Source organism: Aotus nancymaae, unplaced genomic scaffold (genome assembly GCF_030222135.1).
Source record: "Aotus nancymaae isolate 86718 unplaced genomic scaffold, 86718_ANA_hifiasm-v0.15.2.pri h1tg000014l, whole genome shotgun sequence".
Taxonomy (NCBI): Eukaryota; Metazoa; Chordata; class Mammalia; order Primates; family Aotidae; genus Aotus; species Aotus nancymaae.
Genome location: NW_026988425.1, coordinates 76,376,774 through 76,393,952, shown reverse-complemented (window position 1 = coordinate 76,393,952; position 17,179 = coordinate 76,376,774). Strand labels below are relative to the sequence as shown.

At 35.4% G+C, this 17,179-nt stretch overlaps 1 protein-coding gene across 1 annotated transcript in view; it reads left to right on the top strand.

Moving 5' to 3' along the window:
• The window catches only part of EDIL3 (EGF like repeats and discoidin domains 3), a 449,134-nt gene that overhangs the window by 306,100 nt on the left and 125,855 nt on the right, over positions 1-17,179 (top strand). The window contains exons 7-8 of the mRNA XM_064376103.1: positions 15,379-15,534; positions 16,839-16,983. Coding sequence (XP_064232173.1) covers positions 15,379-15,534; positions 16,839-16,983 — 301 coding nt within the window. The remainder of the gene's footprint in view (positions 1-15,378; positions 15,535-16,838; positions 16,984-17,179) is intronic.

The following is a 17,179-nucleotide window of genomic DNA, read 5'->3' as shown; positions in this document are numbered from 1 at the left end:
ATTATGATCTGGGAAATGAGAAGAATTTACTCTGTGAGTTCCAGCCATATGGGACTTCTTGAAGGGTACTTCATTCTTTTCTTCCAAGCTTAGAAAAAAACATATTCCCAAGAGACACCCAACTTCATTTAAATTAATGGATTTATTCATTCATTCAATATATTTATTATTTCCTCTGTACCAATTGCTGTCTAGATGCCAATTCCTCAGGGAAGCTTTCCCTACCCCTGTTCTTCCTCTCAACTAGATTCCATTCTTCTAATATATGTTCTCACAGCTTCTTGTTTTTTTCAAGCACAGCCATTGCCACAGCTAGTAAGGAAAATGATGTAGACTAGATCTTAGACTATGTAAGATATTGTTTATTAGGTAAGTTTCATGAGGGCAGAAATACTATCTATTGGCTCACTTTGTATTCTCACCAATCTCAATGATTGGTGGCTAATAACTAACATTTCATAAAAAAGTGAAACAAATATGCTATCATAATCCTTTTCATATCCCCAAGACTGAGAACACTTTTTACTTGCTCAGTAAATATATTTAAATGAATTAGTAAATAAAGTGAGGATAAATAAATCACATTACCTGTTCCCTGGATGTTTAAATCTAATGCAAGTGAAGCACATTTACATAAGCAGTTATATTATATGGGGAAGGAAGAGGATGTTCAAGATCAGTGATCCTGGGTCTACTGACCATTGACTGTCACCTTGAACAAAGTTACTGGGCCACTCTAAGGTATGTCTTCTTTATATACAAAGTGTCAACAAAAATAGATGGCCTCTTAAAGTTGTTGTGAAGATTATACAAAGGATGTTTAGTCATGTATTGGCCACAAAGCCAATGATTGATAAATGCACGTTCTCAATAATTCAACAAATATTTATTAAGAGTTGTAGTCAAGACTTTCAACTATTACCCAACATCCTTTCCATCTGTTTTCATAGTAAAGAGATTAATAGCTAAATATATTTCCCAACCTCTCATTCCCAACAATAGATGTGGCCATATGACTCTCAAATGTCTTAAGGCATATAAGCAAAAATGTCACATGGTAGTTCCTGGGAATCTTTTTTAACAGAGAGTACCCACACATCCTCTTAACCCCTCTTCATCCTTGCCTCTATTCTTCCAGGAACTCAGGGGCTGCCATTCTGGACCACGAGATCAGGTATATACACTGGATAACAAGACAGAATATACCTAGGGCCCTGATTTATCAGCCCCTTCTGTGTAGTCACACATTTACACAAAGGAGAAGCCTCTTTCTTTTTAAGACATTGTTTGTTTGGGTTTTCTATCACTTGGAACTGAACTGTCTCATACCTAATATGAGTTTGCATAAAACCACGATCATGACTAGATTCAAGGCAGAATATGATAGCGCCTTAACAATTTCTTAAGTTTAAAAAAGGAAGCCCTTTTTGGAGGGGCCAAGATGACGAAACAGAAACAGCTACAGTCTGCAGCTCCCAGCAAGACCAACACAGAAGGACGTTGATTTCTGCTTTTCCATCTGTGATATCCAGTTCATCTCATTGGGACTGGTTAGGCTGTGGGTGCAACCCATGGAGAGCAAGCAGAAGCAGGGTCGGGCGTCACTTAGGAAGTGCAAGGAGCCAGGTGACCTGCCTCCCCCAGCCAAGGGAAACAGTGAGGGATCATGCTACCCGCCCTGGGTAGATTTTTATAGTCAGCAGATCAGGACATACCTTGTGAGTCTATACCACCAGGGCCAGGGGTTTCAAACACAAAGCTGAGCAGCTGTTTTGGTAGGCACTGAGCTAGCTGCAGGAGTTTTTTTTGTACGCTAATGGCACCTGGGCTTCAGTGAGACAAGAGAACCATCCACATACCTGGAAAGGGGGCTGAAGCCAGGGAGCCAAGTGGTCTCACTCAGCAGGTCCCACCCACATGGAGCCCAGCAAGCTAAGAACCACTGGCTTGAAATTCTCACTGCCAGCACAGCAGTCTGAAGTCGTCCTGGGTTGATTGAGCTTGGTCAAGGGAGGGGCATCTGCTATTGCTGTGGCTTTAGTAGGCAGTTTTTCCCCTGAAAGTGCTAAGAAGGCTGGTAAATGTGGACTGGATGGAATTCACCATAGCATGGCAAAGCAGCTGTGGCCAGATTCCTCCTTACTGGGCAGGGAATCTCTGAAGGAAATACAGCAGCCCCAGTCACAGGTTTACAGATAAAACCCTCATCTCCCTGGGATAGAGCACCTGGGGGAAGGGGCAGCTCCAGGCACAGCTTCAGGGAACTTAGTTTTTCCTGCCTGCAGGCTCTGAAGAAAGCGGCTTATCCTGACAAGGGAATTCTCCCAGCACAGTGCACCAACTCTGCTAAGGGACAGACTGCCTCTTCAAGTGGGTGCTGACCCCCATGCCTCCTGACTGGGAGAGACCTTGCAACAGGGGTCGACATCATACAGGAGAGTTCTGGTTGGCGTCAGGCCAGCGGCCCTCTGGGATGAATCTTCCAGAGGAAGAAGCAGGCAGCAGTCTTTGCTGTTCTGCACCCTCCAGTGGTGATACCCAGGTGAAAAGGGGTCTGGAGTGGACCTCCAACAAACTGCAGCAGACCTGCAGAAGAAGGGCCTGTCAGAAGAAAAACTAACAAACAGAAAGCAACAACAACAACATCAACAAAAAAGACCCCCCAACACAAAAACTCCATCCAAAGGTCATCAGCCTCAACAAAGGTAGATAAATCCATGAAGTTGAGAAAAACTCAGCACAAAAACGCTGAAAATTTCAAAAGCCAGAATGCCTCTTCTCCAAATGATCACAGCACTTCTCCAGCAAGGGTGCAAAACAGGATGGAGAATGAGATTGACAAATTGACAGAGGTAGACTTCAGAAGGTGGGTAATAACAAACTCCTCTGAGCTAAAGGAGCATGTTTTTATGTTTCACATATTTTTTCCCATATGTTTTTATGTTTCACATATTTACATTTAGAAATCATAAACTCCAAATCCTAAGACTCATATAATTTTTAAAATTATGTAAAATTTTAACAAAATACTTTAATTATGTTATCAGGACATTCAAAATTATGCAAAGTAAATTACACTTGTTTTTTTTTTTTTAAATCAAACTATTGATTTTCTCCATTCTTAGATCGTTCTCTGTTTTCAAAACTTCAGTGGTTTTCACCTCTTTAAATTAAAACACATACATTTTTTACTCTGGCAAAGTGTTTGTCCTGCTATCATTTATAATGTTCTTCTCTGTGTTTCAATTTGTTGTTTGTGTGTCTTTTCTTTTCTAGATTACATGTGAATAGTGCAAAGATCTCTCCTGTCCTTATAGATTTCCATGCATCTATCGTAGTGTTTAGACTCTGTAGACAATGCAAAAAATTGATGAATTAAATACTTTTAGCTGTTATTTAAAAGCAAAATGCACATGTAATAATAATCAGAGATACTGCTGGAAAAATAAGTTGTGATGACCTTGTGGGAAATCATGAATGCCAGAAACATATATATTGTTCTATTCACTCTTTATAAAATTAACTGTAAAACTGGTGTTACAGATGCAATTCTTATATGAATGAGTCTAGTCAGTGATGAGAATGAGGTAGCTTTTGATAATTAAAAATAATTTGTTTTCTAAATTTAGATCAGAGTAAAAAAATAAAAAAATTAAAGAAAGATGTTCTCTCATTTAAAAATAATTTATTCTTCAAGGTTAGAATATGTTAGATCAGATTATATTATGCTATTTAGAGGAAGTAGAAATAAAATATTTCATAAAATATAGAATATGTGAGTTTTTAAAAGATTTCCTAACTGCCAACGTCTGTTCAGCAAAATTATTATTTTTAAATGATGGAATATCCTCTATATTTTTCCTCCTAAATTTCAAATAATTTATTTCTTGCTATATAGAATTGTTTGAAACTTTATTTTTTGAAAACATGTAAACTATATTCCTACTTTACTAAGAGGTTGTGAGTTTGATTTTTCTCTGTGTTTTCTGCTCTTTACTTCCAAGGGAGCAGAGATGACCACAATTCCACATCTTCTTCCCCTACTTGTACCATACTGATGACCAGAATCATCCCATTTATCTTTTAGAGTTAATATAAAGAACAGTAAAGAACAAATCAAATACTATATTATGTGTATAAAAGCATTTTGAATAAAGTTAATTTTTTAAAAGTCAAAAGGAACCTGATTAATGTGAATTTAAAAATCATTTAGTTCTTTGTTACTCATATTTTTTCTACATTTGTAAATGATAAACTTAATTTCCCTCTTTTCTGAGCAAAAATGGTAATGATAACAACCAACCATTGAAGACTTAAAGATGCAGGGTACCTAAGGGACACCTTTAAAACTCAGATAACCCTGTGAGTTAGATAGAATTTACTACCGTTGTATGGATGAAGAAATTCTGGCTTACAAAGGTTAAAAAACTTGCCCAAGTTTATGTTAGCTAGTACCCGAGGACAGGTGGATTACAATCCTGGTTTTCAGAAGACAAACATCTTGCTCTTAGCTAGAGTCATCTACTGTTAAGATTACAAAACTTTAGAAGAAACAAAACTTTTATTGTTCTTTCTTTTAACATCCTGTGGTCAAGACAGGCAATTTTGGCCCTCAGTGGTCATACTGTACTGATCAACACCTAAAAAGAAGGAGCCTCTTTGCACACCCCAAAGACAGTACAGGACTCCCAATTCCAGACTTTTGCTTCACATCTTTCCAGCATTCTCATAGCACCACCATTATCCCTAACACCTAATAAGTACAGGTCCCAAACCCAGTAAGTCCAGTCCCAAATGTTGATTTGCTGTGCAAAACACTGACTTCAAATTTCAGAATCTATTCACTCATAAAATTATTCAGAATGTTAAAACAGTTTAAGCTATTTTATCTTTCCAATTTTATTTTTAAAATAATTAAATATTTAAGTGTAGTACCCATATGCCCATGGAAATATAATGCAAATTACAAATCGATCCCTGCTCTTGAAATGTGTAGACAAGTGGGAGGACTAAAAGATATGACCTCTTCCAGGGAAACTTCATTACAGACTGCAATGAATCTTTTATATCAGGGGACATGTTATGAGATTATGGAATATTGCCAATATGGGTCTGATTTTGGACAACATATTAAAAACTTACTCCTAATATGTCTGACATTCAGTAATCTGGTTCAGTATAAAACATTCCTAGCAGCTACCTTTAGGTCTATAGTAACAACCCAATAACAGAAACAACTAAGCAATATTTAGCTCATTCATACATATTTTTTGAATTATAAACTTAAATTATCAAGGAACACCATGAAATAAACACCTTTTGGTTATTTTTCAGAACATATATCAATATATTTCAATGTGATAATGCAATTTAATTCCTAAAATGTATTTATTTTATTTTATTTTTAAAATGCAAATGTTAAGATCGTATAAATTTGGATTACAATAATGCCAGAAGACCACAAAGAATGTAGAATGCTAAGTTGTCCCTTGATAATATCTACTGCATAGGGGTTCCAAAGGCACCCACTCCTTCTGTTTAGCTCTCTTATTTCTTTTTTTGCTAATTCATTCACACTCTACCATGCTAGAAATTAATATCCTAGAAAACATGCTGCCTTTTGTAATAGAGTGTCTGTTTGCTTTGCAGACTTCTTTTATCTTCAGTGCATAAAAATAAAGAACATCACAGGTTTCTGTTTCCCAGAAGTACCTTTTAACTTTTTATTTGTGGTATTTGTTTTTGTCTTGATGTTTAATTGATCCAAAATCAGCATTTAAAATATGAGGACACTTGCTACCACTACCAATAATATTTTCACACATGGAAAGGTAACAAGTATCATCATAGCAAAACTTGGAAACTGTTCTGTTGGCGTTGTTATTTGCAAATAACATACTGGATAAGAAAATAATATACTGGATAAGAAAAGTCGGGGACCACAGCTGGCAATCCATTTTCACTTGCCTGCTAACCCTTTACCATCCTAGATGGAGTTAGGAGACTACCTTAATATTTACCGTTTCTTCATACTTAATATACAAGCTGAAGTCTTCAAAACCATGTAGCCACAGCTCAGTTCACTCCTGAATGCATAGCTGTGAGTGATGGAGGATGTGAAGAAACTCTAACAGCTAGTACCAAGAGAGGGGAGATGAGTACAATATAGTGGAAGCCCTTCAGAAACAGGTGGAGATACAGCGGAAATGGTTATACCTGGCCCAGACTCCTGGAAATGCTAACAGATTTCACCTCTGGTGGTGTATTGCTTCTGTTCCATGCTGTGTAGTGAATGGGGTGTTTCACTTTAATTGGGAAGTTTTTTCAGGTGCAGAGAATCATAAAGAGATTATAGTTTTATGTTTACGCATATGTGTTCTTTTTCCCATGGTTATTCAAAGAGGACAGTTAAGTTAATTGAACACATGTCAAAAGCTAAGCAGCATTCAGAACAATGGAGGATAGCAGTTTAAAGGTCCTCTTATCTGGAGCAATAGAACTAGTGTTTGGTTAGTTACTAAAAACCTTGATTGAAATAAAAAAGCATTTAAATTCCATACCATGTTTCTTAAACTACATCAAGCAATGCATATTGATCCTTGTTTTTATTTCTTTGTTTAAACATATGGGTGAAATTATTCCAGTATAGAATCCTAGATATTAAATACTTATCCCAGTATTATAGACTTTTTAGTACTATGCCTTTTTGAAATTTGTCGGCAAGCTTTTTCATGTTTTCATAGGAAAAAAAAAACCTTTTCTTTTCCAGTCACATTTTATCAATTATGTTTAATTAAATTTCATAAGTAGAATAACAATCACAACTAGAAAAGAAAACAGATTGGGGAACAAACACAAATAACCCTTGATTAGTGTGCAATTCATCTGCAAGAACAGAAGAGAGTTGGCTGAGCAGAGAACTGCCTAATGTGTCTGATGTGTAGAGCAGTGGGTATGTTTCACAGTGGCAGTGAAGAGTGGCAGTGGGCAGGTCGTTGCTGATACGGAGGTGGTTTAGGAGAGATTCTACTGTAGCCACCAGGACTAGTTACATTTGAGTTACTCTTTCTATCCTTAAACGCCTTCAAAGCCTTTCTCCTTATGTGTGTTCATGATGCTTCTCACCACCCAAGCCTTCAGAGAATGTGTTAATGATGCATTTGACAAAATACTTGATATTAATAAGATAATGTGAAAGAACAAGGGAGTTGCAAATCCCTGTAACTTTTTAACTGTGCTTTTTAACTAGAAACTTTTGGTGATCATGCTTGTCTCTTTATTTGTTTATCCCTTAAGTGACATATTTGCAATCCAAATCATTGGGACTCTATTTAGAACTGGCTGGGAAGCTCGAGTTATTTCTGGTATCACCCAAAACAGATGGTTACCTGTTCTTTTTGCCTGAGGCACATTTGTATTGTCAGCTCCAAAGCAAAAGCCTTAGTAGGAGAATTGTTTTCACTCTGACCAGTTGAAAACAGACTTGTTTGAGAAAGGGGGAAAAAAAATTTCCTACTCTTACATTTAACACTTTACTTCTGGTCACGAAACAGTGATTCTCCCCACTAATAACCATTTATTCGGTGGACGCTGACTGGATGTTCTACAGTTTACTGATTTCTGATACGAACCCATTACTGCACACTCCACAGGTTAAAGGCTTAGCCCCACAAGACTTTCTCCTACTTCAGACACTAATTGCAAATAGTAAGCTGTCACTTATATTTTATATTTCTGACAAACTGGCTATAAATTGGAGTTCCCACAACACCCTCCCTGGGTTCAGTTAATTTGCTAGGATGCCTCACAGAAATCAGGGAAACACATTTACTAGTTTATTATAAAGGATATTACAAAGGATGTAGATGAACAAGCAGATGAAAAGCATAGGGTGAGATGTTGGGGAAGCGATGGGGGAAACTTCCTTCCCCTCTCTGATGTGACACCCTCCAGGATCCTCTATGAATTCAGCAACCTGAAAGCTGACAGAAACCTGTTATTTGAAGGTTTTATGTAAGTTTCATTATTTAGGCCTGATTGATTAAATCATTGGCCATAATGGTCAACTCAGTATTAAGCCCCTCTCCGCTTCCCAGAGTTTGAGGGGTGGGGCTGAAGTTCCAACCCTCTAATTACATGATTGGTTCCCTGGGCAACCACTTCCATCCCAAGGCTATTCAGGAGCCTATCAAGAGTCACTACATTAGAACAAAAGAAGTTTCTGTCACCCAAGAAATTCCAAGAGATTTAGGACCTCTGCATTTAACACTCCGATCACTTTTGTAGGTAACTGTACTATTACATAATATGGCCATACATTTAGTAAATGAGAGAATTCAATGACTTTTCCCCCAATTCAGATATCACCTGCCAGCACTGATTTAAGACTACACCTCCCTATTTCAAGGCACATTATTATCATCAGTCTGAGCAAGGAAATTGTTACTCTCTTTCCTCCTTCCTTCCTGTTCCTCTTCCCCTGTGTAAGTGCAACCTAGTAGTCGATGTGTAACCTTTCATTCTACCTTCATGTTGAAGTCAATTATTGGGGAATAAACGCCGTTATATTGTAAGGTGTGTTTTTAAATTTACATACATGATATTCTGTGTATTTAATTACCTTGTTTCTTTTTCACATATTCTTATGTTTTTTAGATAGCCATATAGAAATCCAGTTCATCATTTCTGATTCTTATAAAGTATATTTATTGTGTGAGAGCTCACACATACACACATACACACAGGTACATTTTATATTTTAATATTTGATTCCTCTGGGGATATCCACCTAAGCTGCTCTCCTTTGCTAAAATAAATGTTATTACAATAGATATGTGTATGGATTTCTTCTTGAGCATGTATGCAAAAGTTTTTCAGGGAAAAATACCCAGAAATAGGGTTGCTTAATTTTACTAAAAATGAATAGATGGAGATGACTAATCGTTTACACTCCCATCATCAACATCAGAATACTTCACCAATACTTGATATTATCTGATATTGTGTTTTGCCATTCTGTCCTGTTGCTGAAGTCTTAGTACTCTTTCCACAGCATTATGCTATCTGTCTCTCTCTCTCCCCACCATCCCTCCATTTATTTCTCACCCCTCTATCCCTTCGTCCCTTCCTCCTTCATGTTATTCCTTCTTATGTTTTACAAGTGAATAACATCTTCTTTTCTGGACTTCTCTCATAATAAAATTAATTAGATGCCTATTGATAAATACTTTTAATTGTTGAAATTGTGTTTTATCATGTACAGTGCTGTAGGGAATAACCTTTTGCCAACATCAGTTTACCTATACTTTTTAACATAGAATTGCTGCGTTAAAGAGAATGTTTGTTTGTCATTGTTTCGTATAACCAAATTGTCTTTCATAAATACTATGTCATTACACTATCACAGGAAAACTATGTCATTTATACTCTCATTGGTATAAACATGCCTGTTTCTCTACATTCTTGCAATACTGTGTATTCCAACATTTTTATTTTTGTTTTTGATAGGTGAATTATGACAACTTGGTGTAGATTTAATTTACTTTGTATTATGAATAGGATTATCTTTTCATACGTTTAAAGTCCACATGTATTTATTTTAATGGCTACTAAACAAATCCTTTGCCCATTTCTTTCTATTGGGTTAGTTGGTTTTACCTATCAATATGTGTATTCTCATATCTTTGATTTGAGATATCAATCATTTGCTATGATATAATTTATAAAAGTTTAATCTCCATTTGTCATTTGTATTTTGACTTTATTTTGCTTGTAACCATGAAGAAGTTTTTACTTTAATTCATAGCATTTTAAAATCTAGTGTCATGAATAGAAAGCCATTTTCATCTCTGAGATTTTTTTTAATTCTGTGTATTCCTCTGATTATTTTGTGGTTTCATTCTCTTTTAAATTTAGGTGTGCAGTTTACTTGGAACTTATTATTGGATGGGGTAATAGACAATGATCTAAATTTATTTGAGAAGTTTATCAAATTGTCCCAACCCAATTATTTAATACTCTGTCTTTTCTCCTCTCATTTAAGTATCATTTATTTCATATGCAAAAGTTTCCTACATATTGGAGTCTATTTGTTGGTTTTCTATTTTGTTCTATTTATATGTCTTAATGTGTGCCAACATCACACTATTTTGATTATATTTTCAGTTGATAATTGCTGGTGTAGGATAGTTACATGTTGATATTATGTAAGCAAACTTGGCAGAACTTATTAGTTTTTACTATTTCTTACTTCTTTTTACTATTTCTTACTTCTCTAGAATTTTCAAAGTAAATTGTTAGTTGCATCATCCCCCAATATGAGCAATCTTGGCAACTCATCCTCTTCCCTTCTGGAAAGTGTTTTATAACCCTGTCTTGCTGCTTACTAGTTTATTCTTCAGCTATGTCTCTTTGCTTCTTTGTTATTGAAACCACTCCATTGGGAATTTTATTTAGACAATTATATTTTTATATCCAATTATCCAATATTTCCAATTGGTTCTTATTTATATACTTGTTCCTGTCTTATGTTTCAGAAAGGCTTTGTCTTTTCAGGGATTTCTTTGGAATTTTAAAATCTGAATCTGTTCTTTATTAGATTACTCTTTATTCTAGTGTTAGTTCTGTTATTTTTTTTTCCTTTTGATCATTGTGTTTACATTCCATAGAGAATTTGTTATTAATAGCTTGGCTAGTGATGTACCTAGAAGGAAGGGTGAAATCTATGGCCCAGCTTGAGCTACTACAGGTGGATTGAATTGGTGTAGAGAGGATACCTCATAACAGAGTTATAATCTGTTTGGACTCTGCAGCCCCCTTTCCTGCAAAAGACTTCATCTGCCTCAGACACTGCTCTTACCAGGACCTCATCACTCTGTTTTATCTCCTTAGTCCATAAACTGGGATGTAGAGGGCAGAGAGTACAACACTGAGGCCCGCTACTGTCTACAGACTCCCCTCTAAGCCAGGCCCACATTTTTCCACTGCTTCTCACTGGTAGTGGGCAGAAACTGGGTAGATCAGGAATAGCTCAACAAGCAAAATGAGAATGAGAAAAAGAAATAGAACATCTAGAAAGTTCTTCCCAAGCCTGATAATGTTTATGAGCCCTTTGAGTTCCCCTTGATAAAGCCCAGACACACAAACATACACTGGGATCACAAATTTCCACTTACACTAAGGCTTTACCATAGTTTTTGTTTTAGAGTTTGATAAATTTCAAAGCCTGCTCAGTGATGTTCTGTCCCAGGGCAACTTAAGTGCTGGATTCAGGAGAGAGGGCCAGTAGCCTGTGCTAGTTGCTGTCTTGTCATGAACCTATTAATTCTGCGTCCCATTGATAAAGCTTATGATTAGGTTTAAACACACAAACACACAGACACACACACACACTTAACCATAGTAGCCCTAAGATAGCTTTGGAAGTTGTTTGCAAAATTATCTTCATATGGTTGTTATTGAAACAGGAAAAGTTCCCTTGTCCACCTCACAGGGTGTGTGATGGGGTGTGGCTTGCTTCTTCAGTGTCTCCCTGTGCAAAACCCCTAGTGGGAGGAGACAGATGGGCAGGTGATGGGGGAGTGTGGGCTCTGACCCCACAGCAACTTCTAGGGGTGAATGTTTACAGCTCCCGAAGCCCCACTGGGGGTGTTACGGTGTGCTCTTTTAGTTTTGTCATCTGTAGGCAGCTTGTGTTAATCAGCTAAATTAGACCCTTTGCCTTATCACAAGGACAGAGGGCTTTCTCTATCCCGGGGTTCTTGCCTTGGTGTACTGGAAAAATCAGATCACACGTGGCCTTGGAGAAGCAGTGCAAGGTTTTACTGAGTGGTAGAAGTAGCTCTCAGTGAGGTGGATGGGGAGCCAGAAGGGATATGGAGTGGGAAGGTGATTGTCCCCTGGAGTTGGGCTGCTTAGAGGCAGGACTCTCCTCCAACTGCCCTGGCCAAATTCCCCTTGGTGTCCACATTGTTCTGCCAGTCAATGGCCTGCCAGAGTCGCCGGTGCCTGTCAGTGTGCTCTCCTGCTTCTCTGCTCCTCTCCACGCCCACCAGCCACCTGTGTGCTCTTCTGCCGGTGTGTTCCTCTCAATGTCCTGTTGCCTGTGTGTGTGCCCACTAGGGCATTGGGGCTTTTATAGGCACAGGATGGGGGCATAGTGGACCAGGTGGCTTTGGAAAATGCAACATTTGGGCATGAAAACATGAGTGCTTGTCCTCGCCTAGATCCGTGGGTACAGGCTCGAGGATGGAGCCCTCGCCAGGGTCCCCACCCTTCTACTCCCAGCATGTCCCTGTCCCCTTCCCATATCATTATGATTATCGGCTTTTATAAATACACTTCTCAAAATCCAGATTTTCTGGCATTGAGTGGTTAAAGGCAGAAGATGTAAAGGAAATGTTTCTTTCCATTTAAAAAAACAAAACAAAATCAAAACAAAAAAAAAACAGTTGTTCTAAGAGCTTTGTAGGTGGCAGATGTTAATATTTTACACGTACATATCATATAGTCTTCACATATTTTGTTAAAACCCCCTTTACAAGAGAGGAAATTAAATTTCAAAAAGCTTAGAAAAATTGTTCAAGATTACGTAGGTTGGAAGTGACAAAAGCAGGACTGAAACCCCCATCAGTCTGTTCCTCCCTTCTACATACCCTTAGCATATGTTCTAAGCATTCTAAATTCAGATTATCATTCTTTCTATTTATATTAATGTAGGAGGACAACATTTGCTCAAAATATCTTACAATGCACTTTTGCTTTTTAAGGATATGCAGTGTACCTATCATCCAGTGGAACAACAATTTCTCTCAAATCAGATACATAAATAAAAATATTTTATTCCCTTTTCAAGCATCCATCAAGCTCATAGAGAATAGTTTAGAAATTTCTGATGCAATCCTCAGTAGACCTTTTACATAGTATGTGGTATAGTTAATACAGGGAGAATAAAACTAAGGTCACATTTTAGTCATTGTTATTTTACAAAGAGATCACAAAATAATGTTAGAATGGGATGGAAAGGAATCACTTGCAGATATTCATAAGTGGAGATGTTTCTAGAATCATACTATATATTTCCTTCAAGGCTTATTTAGTTTATTTTCTATGGCAACATAGTTTACTGGTATTAAATTTAAGTATGACTGTGATGGTGACATCTTAGCTTCTTTATATTGAATGTCTTATTTTCCAAGCTTAATAGTCCTAGATATATGTAAAGTCAAAACTTTAAAACCTGTAATTACTAAAACTTAGTGATCTTGAGCCTGTGTTCTTATAATTTTTTTATTTTAGTTTTGTGTTTAATGGAAACAGTGCCAAAATTTAATTACAAATATCTACTAAAAGTTAGACTAGACACAATTCAAATTGGGTGATGCATAACTAACTGCAATTCCATCTTCCTAAAATATATATGCAGAGCTTCTAAATATTAGAGCAAGTAGAATTCTTACATGATTTGTAATGATTTAGAGAAAAACACAAACTCAGATTTTTATTTTTTGATACTACCATGCATCTACAATTAAAGCTTTAGAAAATTTGTCTCTATAGCTCATGGGCCAAAACTCTAGCAAAGGTAATTTGGCTATCTACAAGAGGTATAAACAAGATAATTGAAATGAGATAAAAGATAATTGAAAAAGGAATGTTCAGCAACATCAAATGTGAAACTTGGCTTCCAAAATGGGAAAAAACATGATTCAAAGTTTCCACTGTGTATGTTATATGTATTGGGAATGTTTAAACTACAAAGATCTCAGATTAAAAAAAAAAAAAAGAAAACGTCATGCATAAAATACTGAAAGAATGTGACCCATAGCAATGTGATAATTTACCTAGCATACTGAAATAAACTATTGTTCAGACATTCCCTATTTCAAGTTGCACAGTTAAAACTTCAAAATCAATCTTTAAAGGACTAATGTAGATTAATGTAGATAAATATTGAGTAGTAAGTAAAATTTACATTTATGAGGGATATTGTCTTTTTGAATCTCCAAAGAGGAATGCAAGTTAAAATGTATTCATGGTTGTAATGGTTGTGTGATGTCTGAACATCAAAATGAGAAAACCAAACTTGGATATCTGAGTCCATCCACTTAGCATTGTTCAAGGAAAAAAGCGACCATAGGGCCAGGATTTTAACACAAAAATTTTACTAATCAAAACCAGATTTTCTTTATATATGAGTAAGCCTGAGAATCACCTTGTGGGCAATAGTTGAGGGAGGGACTTTATGAGGTTTCAACAAGTAAAATGAGACTTTAGGAGACTCAGAAACAATGGTGATAGAGTAACTAAATGCTAATTCTCAAAGACTCATCCTAGGAAAAGTCTAATCACTTGAATGCATCTGAAGATTTTCTGGTTTTCTTTGGAAAATGAGTTCTGAGTCATTAACTTAATATCATACTATGACATATTTAAATTTTTCCAATTTGTATTTTTGGAGAGGGTGATTTATAGCAATTTATCAAGAACATATAAAAGATTTTATAGACATAATAAAGGCATTTTAAAGTGAATAGAACACATTTTAATGTTTACAGTATATGAATAAGGCACTTTTCTACATTGTAGCATTTAATTGTTATTAAATGTTAAGTGTCAAAAAGATATCTCTATTAAATATGAGAAGAATATTAACAATATTATTTGTTGTATGTTACTCCTGAAGCAAACTGTTGTAAAGTGGTTTGGAATGGAGAGAAAATATGGAGAGAGAAAATCCCAGTTAGAGATTTTACATATAATAAAATGAAGAAAAAAGCAAATCAATTATTTAATTTTTTTTTTTTTTTTGATTTGCCACAGACTACAGAGTAAAGGTATAGAAACTGAAGAGATACTTGTTTGTTTTTGATTTTGACATCATTGTTGTCTTTACTTTTTAAAATTCTGGTATTCAGAGACCTCAGTGAAATTGTCATGTTTTATTGTAAATGGAAATTTCTAGAAGCTTAAATCAGTTTATACACATTAAGTTATGTTGACAATAGAAGTTTATAATAATGGCACAGATTACTTTGACAAGAGAATATTCCCATTTTTCAGTTTATTAAGCTACATCTGCATATCATGAGAAACCAAATGCTTTCTATACTTGTATTTCTGAGGCATATTGCCCTTTTCAAAGCCTGTTCACAAATATTTGTTTACTTAAAAATAGTATTTCATTATAGAAAGAGATTTTAAAGCTAAACTTAATATATGCCTATTTTAAATATTTATCAGTAAAAACTGATAAATGAGAATTATTAGCTTTTTATGTTATTATTAACCTGCATTAATAATGTTCCATTCCTAAAATTCATATTTTCAGTTTTCTTATCCTGAAAGCAATAAGATTATTGATTATGCTTGTCTTTTCAGATAAATTTGCAAAGGAAAATGAGAGTTACTGGTGTGATTACCCAAGGAGCCAAGAGGATTGGAAGCCCAGAGTATATAAAATCCTACAAAATTGCCTACAGTAATGATGGAAAGACTTGGGCAATGTACAAAGTCAAAGGCACCAATGAAGACATGGTAAGAGTGATTTAACCTACTTAATTTAAAAGTAAAATGTCATTGATAATCATTGATTATCAAATGACAAGGTTTTCAGGAGAAAACTCATGTTGATTAAACTAAATTACCATTGCTTCTTGTTTTTAATTGGGCTAGTGCAGTGAAGGGAGTAGAAATTTCTCCAATTTCTAAATTTAAAGTGGCTGACATTTAAGATTTTCACAGGTTTTAATTGGTGGTACTACAAATACTTTGACACAGATGGACATAGTCTTTTGTATGACAAGCTTTATTTTAACAATAGATTTTTATTTCATTTTTATTGCTTTTGTGATTAACACACTTCTTAATGAAATAACTATTATATTAATCAAAACTATTATCTTAAAAGCAAGAAAAGCACTAAATGATAGAAAAGATATATATCTTCATATGCTTCATATTGGGAAAAAGATTTGTTACTTAGCAAAATAAAATAGTTTAGAGGTATTGGCTAGAATATTCAGTATCTCCTTTTCTTTTCCTATGATATTCCCCATTCTTTTGTTAGTTCTTCCTCAAAAAAATTTAATTTTAAAAATACCAGGACTGCAAATCATTCCATTTAAAATCAAACATTATACTAGACTCTAATAAATTATATAAAATATTTTTTAAATTACCCTCTTAAATGAATTTAAATAAGGTTTTTGGTTTACATAAAAAGTAAAATAAGAATAAGTCTTAATGAATTTACAATGACACATTTTAGTACTTGATTTTTAGAGGCAAACATAGTTTTTAGCTGGAAATTTTAATAAGGAATTCTAAGTCTATTATCCAATTATTTGGGCCTAGTTTATAAAGATATAATCTTGATGAGTCAAACCTTAAAGCATCAAGATCGTAGCATTAGAGAGACTGGATGATCAGGAAGCAGTAGCGAGGACTAGATCCTGCCTCAAACAGTATGAACACTAAGCAGTAAAATGAACAGGCAGTCCCAGATTAAATTGAAGGATTTAAGGTGTCCATTTCTCAAAAAAGAACAGCACTTCCCTGGTTCTGAAAGACTGGCCTTAAAATTGACAAGATAATCATTGTGGAATATAGATCATATCATGGGCCACAGTGGTTTACAGTTTTAATTAGAATTTTATGTATGGGTTTTATATTCACTCCTCATGGGAAGGTACTTCTCAAATGCTCCATACTCCCAAATTACATAATCTGATCTTTGAAGGATTATTCTCGGTAAGGTACAGATAGGGTCAATATGTAAAAATAGGTAAAGAAGCTGTTGCAATGAATAATTTTAAACTCTGTATTATGTTTTTATATAGGTGTTTCGTGGAAACATTGATAACAACACTCCGTATGCTAACTCTTTTACACCCCCTATAAAAGCTCAGTATGTAAGACTCTATCCCCAAGTTTGTCGAAGACATTGCACTTTGCGAATGGAACTTCTTGGCTGTGAACTGTCGGGTAAGTCTCATATTAACTCCTTCTATATTCTATTTAAAGAAAACAAAAAAGCATATTTGTATGTAGTCTGTTGCCAACCTGCAAATTCAACAAGCATAGAAATTTATTTCTGCTGCAAAATGTCTACAACATGATTCAGGGAGAACCAGTGTGTGTTTATGTGTAGAAAAAACAAGTTCTAAAACATGCTACAGGG